Raw genomic sequence first — 11439 nt, forward strand, 5'->3', positions numbered from 1 at the left:
AAAAAATCCTGGAATGTTTTACTAAAAAAAAAAAAAAATTCTCTCTGAACAAAGTATGACATAAACATCTTGGATGTGAGTAAATTATCGGGATATTTTAATGAAAGTGGAATATTTCTTTAATAAAATAATAATAATAAGTTCAGTTTGCCTTCCACTCCACTAGGCGGCTTAAGCGGGCTTCACGAGCAGCTTTGGATCCTTGGCAACATGACACTTGACAGCCGCAAAACCTTTGGACAGTATTAAACTCGTTCACGTACAGATCCTGCGCGTGACAGCTAGTGTTTTACTAAATGTCTCTCAGCGGTACAAATTCAACCTCAGCAGCAAACACGTCACAGACACGCTGCGAGAAAGCGCAGGAAAGCAGTATGACACGAGACTCGCCTGTAAGTGATTTATTCTTGTGTAATAACCATGTTGTTGTCAGTAATAATGTAAACTTCCCACTGATATATCATCCCTGTAACCATCACAGAATTTCTAATGGATGTAATGGTTAAAGTAAGAATGGTATTGGTTTTAGTAGACACTATAATGGTCTTATTTGCTGCAGTATTCTCTCTCAAGCAGATTAAACCCGAGTGTGTATCCGGTCGTCGCGTGCGCAGGGAGTGGTGGCTTCACGTGGGTCTGTTGTGCATTCCTCTGGTTGCTGTCTATCTCTACATTCCTCCTCCACAGCTCTCACCTGCCCTAAACACCTGGCGCTCCTCCGGACACTTCTTCACCTTCAGAGGCTATGATGCTTTCTATAAAGGTACGCACAGTCACATTGCCTCGTAGTTTATTTAGATATTAACTCATAATAAGTGACGGCCATGCCCAGCAGTAAAACATGTTACACTTAATCTGTTTAAGGGATTTAAGAGATTACATGGATTATTTCTCACACTATGAACTGCACAATGGAAAAACCAATGGCCAGTTAATTAAAGCACCTGATTATATCGTATTTGTTGATAGATTCAGTCGGTGTTGTTGGAAGTTCAGATGTTGTCCTTCTGCTTCATGGCTTTCCTACATCCAGCTATGACTGGTATAAGGTGAGTACAACACAGAGTTTCTTGTAATGTCTGTTAGTGTAAGTGCTAAATATGATACAACTTGAGAGCAATTTATTATTTGCTTGCACTTCATTGTGCATCATCTTCTCTACGTACACACCGAACGCGTAGAATCGCGTTCCTCGTGGGATTTAACTTCGTGTCATGCGAATTTTTCGCTTGGGTTAAATATTTTCAACTTGCACGAAAACGCGTTTGAGGTGAATTAGCGTGTGTTTTTGCGGCAATCACGTGGCCCAATTCACGTCACTCGCATAGCCCTGCGCAAGTTTGCGTCTATTCGCGACTTTGCATTGACTTTGTATGTAATCTAATCGCGCAAATTGTTGAATTCGCGTTTGGTGTGTATGCCCCATTACTGTGCATTCACAGCAGAAAAAAGCGAAAAAAATCACACTATTTGTGCGTAGTTGAGGCTTTTTTTGATTGTTTGACCTCCTCACTTTCTTCCAAGCAAGATCCTTTCTATTCCTGTTTCTATAAAAGTTCGAAGATGTGTCTCCGTACTCCCGGTATTCACACATTGCAAAAAAATGACTTTCTTACTTAGTATTTTTGTCTTATTTTTACTTAAAACAAGACAAAAATACTATCAAAAAATTCTTAAATGAAGATGTATTTTCTTGATGAGCAAAATGATCTAGGAAAATAAGTCTAGTTTTTAGGAAAAAAAAAAACATAAAATTTAAGCGAATTTGTGCTTAAAAAAATCTGCCAGTGGAATAAGACAAATTTTCTTGAAATGAGTGTTTATGAAAAAATTAAACTTATTTCAACTTATTTTTTTCTTATTCCAATTGCAGATTTTTTTGCTTGTTTTAAGCACTTATTTAATTTACTATTTTTTTATCTAAAAACTAGATTTATTTTCTTAGTTCATTTTGCTCATTAAGAAAATACATCTTAATACATGATATTTTTACTGAAATCAAGACAAAAACACTAAGTAAGCAAAAAAATTTGCGGGGCATACAGTAACAATGATTTTGTCCTCCATTGTTGTTTCGTATTTCTGCCTTAGCTGGCTACGTTGTAATCACGTCAATAATAAAACAAGCTCCTGAGTGGTTAACGTGGCAAGAATATCCACCAAAGTAAATTTTTTTAACTCAAACGCCCAGAAAGCTACATTTGTGCAAATCGCATCATTCGTGCCACCTCATTTGCGCAAAGCGCGCAACAGGATGTCTTTTGCGTCTTTGCATTGACTTAACATATAAATCACTCCCGCTTAACGCTACATTCACGTCTGGTGTGAACGCACCATTACGCCGATTATGCGTAATAAACTGATAACGTGTGGGGGTCATGCAAATCCCATATAAACGCAGTTTTCTGTATAGCCTGTTTATAGATTTGCAGGTTTCTATTATAAGCAGATTTTTTATATTTATCCACTTATTCTGTGCATGTAAACGCACTCAATATGCATTTCTTTAACCTTCTGTGGTATCTTCAGATCTGGGATTCGTTGACTCAGCGCTTTAACAGAGTCATTGCCATTGACTTCCTGGGATTTGGTTTTTCAGACAAACCGGTGAGGTGGAATCTAGGAATTCACTGCAGTACTACTTCTTTCTTCATAGACCACCCTGATGGTTATATTGTTTTGCAGAGACCGCACATCTACTCCATTTTTGAGCAGGCAAGTTTGGTAGAAGCCTTGGTTGCTCAGTTGGGTCTGTCAGAGCAGAGGATCAACATCCTGTCACATGACTATGGAGACACTGTGGCTCTTGAGCTGCTGTACAGGTGAGCTTCTGCTGATAAAGTTTTTTGACTCATTCAGCAATTTCGCAATATATAGGGGCAGTTTCCCGGACAGGGCTTATCTTAGTCCCAGACTAAAATGCATGTTTATTTAAAAACATCTTGCAATGATCTTAACATATATCAAAGCCATTGTTTTTGTAAGATATGTTTGTAGAAACTACTTAAATGTCCTAGTCCCGGATTAATCTAAACCCTGTCTGGGAAACGGCCCCTTCGAGATATAAGCTCTTGGTTTAGACAGAGGACCACAGGTACAGACGGGGCTTCATTTTTCTTAATGTGTCAATATGATCTTGATGGTTCTCACGTGCAGTTAAACACACAGGAGTGACCAGAACAGGACCGGACGCATCATCATTAACAGCCTGTGCCTCTCAAATGGAGGTTATTATTATTCTTATATTAGACAAAACATTTTTTGAGATCAACACAGACCTTGTCTTCATTATGAAACCTAAACTAAATATTATATGGGAAATATTTTGTTTTCAATCTTGGAAGGAATATTCCCGGAAACCCATTATCCACGATTAATACAGACAGTGAGTGTGACACACACACACACTTTATAAAGACATAGTGGATTTCACTCTCAAATAAGTATGAATTGAATAATATATTTTTTTGTCATATACAGGTTCTGAAAAATTCTGGCTTTATTTCACCTGTACTTACTCGCCTCATGAACTTCCAGCTCTTCTCTAGAGGGTAAGTGGTGTATACGAAGTGCTCAGATGCAAAAGCCACTATACGCCATCTCCGTCAAAAATGAGATGATGATATTGATCGAATCCTCTCGGCGCGTATTAAACATTCATCGAATACTTTTACTTCAAAGCTGCGTAATCCCGGCCTAAGGTCATTCAGAAATACAGCTTTGTTGGCAGAATTCTTTAAATGAAACATCGATTTTCCAGCAAAGTCCTCTAAGTACACTAAAGAAGAATTTGATGAACGACGATGCATGTTTTTTTACCTGGTGAAAGGACGTTTATCTAATATATTTGGGTATTGACCGAATTTATCATTTTGCCATTATTCAGAAAGGACAGTAAAGAGAAACACTTTCCCCCCCGCCACTGATGAGTTCAATTAAAAGAAAACTCTTCCCTGCCAATGACGAGTTTTTACGGCAATCCATATTTCCGCTATTATCCATTAGGTGGAGCTCTTAACCAACTTATAGAACACTTGATCTAAAAACTCTGTTTATATTTTGATCATCGTTCTGAATCGGATCTCTAACAAAAAAGAGTTAAAGTTTTACATGCACTTTTGTGTATGCATTTTTTGAACGCACTTAGAGGGGTTTGCATCGAAAGAGTCAAATTTGTTAAACACGAATGACTAAAGTGACATTTCAGTTACTGTAATAATAAGTGATATTACTAAACCTAGACATAAGAGTCTGATAAAAATGTTATTTTACAAGAAAACATGTCAGACGCACTTAGAGGGTTTTGCAACTGCACGCTTTATATAAACATGTATCTATATATATGTGTGTGTATATATTAGACACAGTCCTAAATTGTTTAACTGAATCACTTACCTGAAGAAACTGTAGAAAATAGTTTTGGAATTGATTCCTAAATAAATGAATTACACATAAAGGTCTGTCTGTATGTGTGTGTGTGTGTGTGTGTGTGTGTGTGTGTGTGTGTGTGTGTGTGTGTGTGTGTGTGTGTGTGTGTGTGTATATAATATATATATATCTTAAACTTACAGAATAAGCGATGTCTTTGGACCGTACACCCAGCCAACAGAAGCAGATTTCTGGGACATGTGGACTGGCATCCGCTTTAATGATGGAAATCTAGTCATGGACAGGTAAAACTTATGACGAATGTTCAAAAATCCTATCTTTTGGGAAAGCCTAGTTTTAGTGCAACAATACTTGGTTATGTACTGCACTAGACCAGGGGTACCCAAACCCGGTCCTGGAGGTCCAATACTATTAAAACACACCAGAAATAGCTCATTAAACTCTTACTAGAAACTTACAGACAGGTGTCTCCAGGCACCCCTGCAGTAGACTGACAAAAATCTATTGTGTGTCTTACCCAGTATCCTTCAGTACATTAACCAGAGACTGAAACACAGAGAGAGATGGGTGGGGGCTTTAACCTCGACCTCAACACCATGTGAGTACATACAATATATACAGTTTAATAGTGTGTAGTCCTAAAGGTTTTGATTAGTGTTGGTAAAGCTGCACGGTATTGTGGTCTAACCAACATGGATCCAGACCAATGTGATATGCTAGTCAATGTAAATATGACTTTACTTAAAATCTGGGCCATAGGTTTAGTATCCTAAAGTATGCTAATCCTTTAAAAAGGTGGAAGATGATTAACCCATCAGTTATATGAGTTCTGTAACGTGGAAGACAACACATTTTGATTTCTATTGTGTTGTCATTGTGTAACGGCTTATATATGGTATAGTACATTAAAGCCCAGATTAGTGTTCAATGTAGTTGTGCGGCCAATATTTTATCACTCTATTGCTTATGGCAAAGGCAACCTTGAGTTTTTTTGTTTTTTGCTGTAACAACAGCTAAAGCTTTAGTTGGGTTTCTTTGATAATAAGCTGGAGGTGGTGTAGTCTGTAAACTGTGATTAGTAGGTACTGTTATTTTGTGGTGCACTGTAAAAAATGCATCATTTTTGTCAAATAAACATATATTTTTATGTTTCTTTAACTTAACAAATTAAACAACTTATCACATATCAAAACTCATGTCATGTTTCAGTGTGGGTATGATACGTTTTATAAATGCATCATTTTAACTTTGCAGTGCACATGATTTATGGACCACTAGATCCAGTTAATCCACACCCTCAGTTTATCCAGCTTTACCGGTAAGTATGTAAAATAAAAATATAAACTAGGATATGCACCAACACTATCATGTATAAAAGACATTAGTTCAGCCCCTGAGCTACTGTGATGTACAACCATTTTAACCCCTGAACCACACACTGTAAAAAGGTTGCTGTAAATTTAACAACAACTTACAGCACATAAATTGCTACTGTAATTTCATTTACAGCACATCATAGCTACCGTAATTTCATTTACAGTAATAATAATAATTTGTTACATATAGCGGGTGTTAGGCCCCACACAGATCACCCCCTGCTGGTCTCATTAACACCTCTACCAGCAGCAACCTGATTTTCCCAGGTGGTCTCCCATTCAAGTACTGACCAGGCTCAGCCCTGCTTAGCTTCAGTGGGCAAGTTGTTTTGGGCTACAGGGTGATATGGCTGCTGGCATACAGCACTTACAGCACTTTATAGCTACAGTAATTTCATTTACAGCACATCATAGCTACGGTAATTTCATTTACAGCTACTGTAATTTCATTTATAGAACATTAAAACCAAACCAAGGCTTTGAAAAACTCAATACACTCATGTTCATTTACCGTAATTTCACTTTATAGCTACTGTAATTTCATTTATAGCACTTTATAGCTACAGTAATTTCATTTAAACCAACCCAAGCCTTTGAAAAACTCAATTCACTAAGTTCATTTACTGTAATTTCATTTACAGTACATCATAGTTACCGTAATTTAATTTACAGTACAGTTACTGTAATTTCATTTATAGCACATCACTGCTTACACCATTTTTTTGCTGATTTCTTTGTTTTATTATAACCAAATTAGACTTGAACCAAGGCTTTCAAAAACTTACAGTATATCATAGTTACTGTAATTTCATTTCCAGCAGTTACTGTAATTTCATTTACAGTTACTGTAATATAATTTATAGCAGATCGCTGCTTACACAATTTTTTTGATTTCTTTGTTTTATTAAAACCAAATAGACATTAACCAAGGCTTTGAGAAACTCAATTTCCTAAGTTCATTTACCGTAATTTCATTTACAGTATATCATAGTTACCGTAATTTCATTTACAGAAGTTACTGTAATTTCATTTACAGTACAGTTACTGTCATTTCATTTATAGCACTTCACTGCTTACACATTTTTTTTGCTGATTTCTTTGTTTTATTAAAACCAAATTAGACTTGAACCAAGGCTTTGAGAAACTCAATTGCCTAAGTTCATTTACAGTATATCATAGTTACCTTAATTTTATTTACAGTACAGTTACTGTAATTTCATTTATAGCACTTCACTGCTTACTCATTTTTTTGCTGATTTCTTTGTTTTATTAAAACTAGGGATGCACCGAATCCAGATTTTTTAGGTTCGGCCGAATCCCGAATCCACCGTTTAAGATTCGGCCGAGCCCGAATACCGAATCCTACTTGCATCCTTATTCCATTAACACAGTAAAGCACATTAATGAAGTAAACAACGTCCACAGCAGTGTATTTTTCATTTTATTTAATTTTAACTGTACATTATGCCAGGATGACAAGTTGGAAAAACTATTTTGACAATTACCATAAGCCTATGCATAATGAAAGCGATGCGTTGCGACACGCTCGTTTTTCCAATAAGCAAGCAGCTCCGCGCTGAAAACCATATTCAACTTTGAGTGAGAAGCTCCGCTCGTCAATGTCACAGTCTTCACACGGCCGTCCAATTACAGTGGAGGAGGGGCGGGACATTACCACAGCCACCAACCGGCTCACAGCTGAAGCATCACACCTACCAAGCGCTCGGCTGAAAAACAGCTGGCATTTGGCGTCCTCAAGGCGTTTTCAGCCGTGTTTAAAGGTTTTGGTGTGTCCAGCTCCTAAGGCTCACCGAAAGAAAAAGCTCATCTCCACGTCAGCACCCGATGTGTGTAATCAACGGCCGCGTGACGTCGACCAGCGTAGCGCAAGCCTAGGGTTTGGTTCGGTGAAAAAAAAATCTAGGATTCGGCCGAATCCGAACCCCGTCAAAAAGCCCAGTATTCGGCCGAATCCGAATCCGAATCCTGGATTCGGTGCATCCCTAATTAAAACCAAATTAGACTTGAACAAAGGCTTTGAGAAACTCAATTTCCTAAGTTAATTTACTGTAATTTCATTTACAGTATATCATAGTTACCATAATTTCATTTACAGTACAGTTACTGTAATTTCATTTATAGCACATCACTGCTTACACAATTTTGTGCTGATTTCTTTGTTCTTATTGAAACCAAATTAGACTTGAACCAAGATTTTTAAAAACTCAATTCACTAAGTTCATTTACCATAATTTCATTTATAGTACATCATAGCTACCGTAATTTCATTTACAGTATATCATAGTTACCGTAATTTAATTTACAGTACAGTTACTGTAATTTCATTTATAGTACTTCACTGCTTACACATTTTTTTACTGATTTCTTTGTTTTATTAAAACCAAATTGGACTTGAACCAAGGCTTTGAGAAACTCAATTGCCTAAGTTCATTTACTGTAATTTCATTTACAGTATATCATAGTTACCGTAATTTCATTTACAGTACAGTTACTGTAATTTCATTTATAGCACATTGTTGCTTACACAATTTTTTGGCCGATTTCTTTGTTTTATTAAAACCAAATTAGACTTGAACCAAGGCTTTGAGAAACTCAATTCCCTAAGTTCATTTACTGTAATTTCATTTACAGTATATCATAATTACCGTAATTTCATTTACAGTACAGTTACTGTAATTTCATTTATAGCAAATTGCTGCTTACACAATTTTTTTTGCCGATTTCTTTGTTTTATTAAAACCAAATTAGACTTGAACCAAGGCTTTGAGAAACTCAATTGCCTAAGTTCATTTACTGTAATTTCATTTACAGTATATCGTAGTTACCGTAATTTCATTTACAGAACAGTTACTGTAATTTCATTTATAGCACATTGCTGCTTACACAATTTTTTTGCCGATTTCTTTGTTTTATTAAAACCAAATTAGACTTGAACCAAGGCTTTGAGAAACTCAATTGCCTAAGTTCATTTACTGTAATTTCATTTACAGTATATCGTAGTTACCGTAATTTCATTTACAGTACAGTTACTATAATTTCATTTATAGCACATTGCTGCTTACACAATTTTTTGGCTGATTTCTTTGTTTTATTAAAACCAAATTAGACTTGAACCAAGACTTTGAGAAACTCAATTCCCTAAGTTCATTTACTGTAATTTCATTTACAGTATATCATAGTTACCGTAATTTAATTTAAAGTACAGTTACTGTAATTTAATTTATAGCACATTGCTGCTTACACAATTTTTTTTGCCGATTTCTTTGTTTTAATAAAACCAAATTAGACTTGAACCAAGGCTTTGAGAAACTCAATTGCCTAAGTTCATTTACTGTAATTTCATTTACAGTATATCTTAGTTACCGTAATTTCATTTACAGCAGTTACTGTACTTTCATTTATAGCACTTCACTGCTTACACTTTTTTGCTGATTTCTTTGTTTTATTAAAACCAAATTAGACTTGAACCAAGGCTTTGAGAAACTCAATTGCCTAAGTTCATTTACTGTAATTTCATTTACAGTATATCATGGTTACTGTAATTTCATTTACAGCACAGTTACTGTAATTTGACTTATAGCACTTCACTGCTTACACTTTTTTTGCTGATTTCTTTGTTTTATAAAAATCAAATTAGACTTGAACCAAGGCTTTGAGAAACTCAATTGCCTAAGTTCATTTACTGTAATTTCATTTACAGTATATCATAGTTACCGTAATTTCATTTACAGCAGTTACTGTAATTTCATTTATAGCACTTCACTGCTTACACTTTTTTTGCTGATTTCTTTGTTTTTTTAAAACCAAATTAGACTTGAACCAAGGCTTTGAGAAACTCAATTGCCTAAGTTAATTTACTATAATTTCATTTACAGTATATCAAGGTTACCGTAATTTCATTTACAGTACAGTTACTGTAATTTCATTCATAGCACTTCACTGCTTACACATTTTTTTGCTGATTTCGTTGTTTTATTAAAACCAAATTAGACTTGAACCAAGGCTTTGAGAAACTTAATTTCCTAAGTTCATTTACTGTAATTTCATTTACAGTATATCACAGTTACTGTAATTTCATTTATAGCACTTCACTGCTTACACTTTTTTGCTGATTTCTTTGTTTTATAAAAATCAAATTAGACTTGAACCAAGGCTTTGAGAAACTCAATTGCCTAAGTTCATTTACTGTAATTTCATTTACAGTATATCATAGTTACCGTAATTTCATTTACAGCAGTTACTGTAATTTCATTTATAGCACTTCACTGCTTACACACTTTTTTGCTGATTTCTTTGTTTTATTAAAACCAAATAGACTTGAACCAAGGCTTTGAGAAACTCAATTGCCTAAGTTAATTTACTGTAATTTCATTTACAGTATATCACAGTTACTGTAATTTCATTTACAGTACAGTTACTGTCATTTCATTTATAGCACTTCACTGCTTACACATTTTTTTTTGCTGATTTCTTTGTTTTATTAAAACCAAATTAGACTTGAACCAAGGCTTTGAGAAACTCAATTTCCTAAGTTCATTTACTGTAATTTCATTTACAGTATATCACAGTTACCGTAATTTCATTTACAGTACAGTTACTGTAATTTCATTTAGAGCACAGTTACTGTAATTTCATTTATAGCACTTCACTGCTTACACATTTTTGCTGATTTCTTTGGTTTATTAAAACCAAATTAGACTTGAACCAAGGCTTTGAGAAACTCAATTGCCTAAGTTCATTTACCGTAATTTCATTTACAGTAGTTACTGTAATTTTCTTAATAGCACTTCACTGCTTACACATTTTTTCTGATTTCTTTGTTTTATTAAAACCAAATTAGACTTGAACAAAGACTTTGAGAAACTCAATTTCCTAAGTTAATTTACCGTCATTTCATTTACAGTATATCAAGGTTACCGTAATTTCATTTACAGTACAGTTACTGTAATTTCATTTATAGCACTTCACTGCTAACACAATTTATTTTGCTGATTTCATAGTTTTATTATAACCAAATTAGACTTAAACCAAGGCTTTCAAAAACTCAATTCACTAAGTTCATTTACCGTAATTTCATTTATAGCATCATAACTACTGTAATTTCATTTACAGCAAATTTCTTAGATTTCTGTGTTTTATGACTCTATAACTGATTTTGCAGTGTTTTACAAGACTGAAGTGTATTATTTTTACAGGAAACTTGTCCAGAGATCCACAGTATCGATTCTAGATGAGCATATCAGTCATTATCCACAGCTGGAGGATCCTGCAGGGTTCATAAATGCCTACCTCAGCTTTATCAACTCATTCTGATCTACTGCCTTAATACCCGTGTATCCATCGTGATGAAAATTTTTACATAAACACAGCAAATGAGGATTGTGATCAAAATAGTTTGGTAGACTCTGTCCATCTTAAATCTGGATGAAAATAAGCAAATGAATATTTAAATAATCCTGTTGTGTACATCACTCATGTGTTTCATTGCATGAAACAAATCTAAAAGTATTGCATCAGCTGTGAGAACGGTCAGAGTTTTCTAAAACTTAATAATTTAATAGCAATATGCCAAAATGCAAAAATAAATCATTTTAGGTTTGAAGCTCAAATGATTACATTTAAATAAACAGATCTTGTGTAGATAAAACATAGT

The 11439-nt window shown here is 34.8% G+C and overlaps 1 protein-coding gene across 2 annotated transcripts; it reads left to right on the forward strand.

Annotated features, from left to right (window-relative positions):
* The first annotated feature begins 175 nt into the window (after positions 1-175).
* On the forward strand, positions 176-11437 carry mest (mesoderm specific transcript). Of its 2 annotated transcripts, none has more exons than XM_055190554.2 (12): positions 176-392; positions 574-763; positions 970-1049; positions 2530-2607; positions 2686-2822; positions 3169-3227; positions 3345-3385; positions 3481-3551; positions 4572-4673; positions 4911-4987; positions 5644-5707; positions 10982-11437. In XM_055190554.2, exons 1-12 carry the CDS (start codon positions 297-299, stop codon positions 11097-11099), a joined length of 1113 nt encoding a protein of 370 aa, XP_055046529.1. In that variant the 5' UTR covers positions 176-296; the 3' UTR covers positions 11100-11437. The 2 variants fall into 2 exon arrangements, with proteins under 2 accessions (XP_055046529.1, XP_055046530.1); XM_055190555.2 differs by having other exon boundaries at positions 577-763.
* The last annotated feature ends 2 nt before the right edge of the window (positions 11438-11439 follow it).

The sequence above is a fragment of the Misgurnus anguillicaudatus genome, chromosome 1, assembly GCF_027580225.2.
Source record: "Misgurnus anguillicaudatus chromosome 1, ASM2758022v2, whole genome shotgun sequence".
Lineage (NCBI taxonomy): Eukaryota > Metazoa > Chordata > Actinopteri > Cypriniformes > Cobitidae > Misgurnus > Misgurnus anguillicaudatus.

Excerpts from the sequence above, each read along its gene's own strand:
- mest (XM_055190554.2), top strand. The coding sequence starts at position 297 with ATGTCTCTCAGCGGTACAAATTCAACCTCAGCAGCAAACACGTCACAG. Across the intron at positions 2,608-2,685 it reads TTGGTTTTTCAGACAAACCG|AGACCGCACATCTACTCCAT; the intron begins GTGAGGTGGAAT and ends ATTGTTTTGCAG. Across the intron at positions 5,708-10,981 it reads CAGTTTATCCAGCTTTACCG|GAAACTTGTCCAGAGATCCA; the intron begins GTAAGTATGTAA and ends TTATTTTTACAG.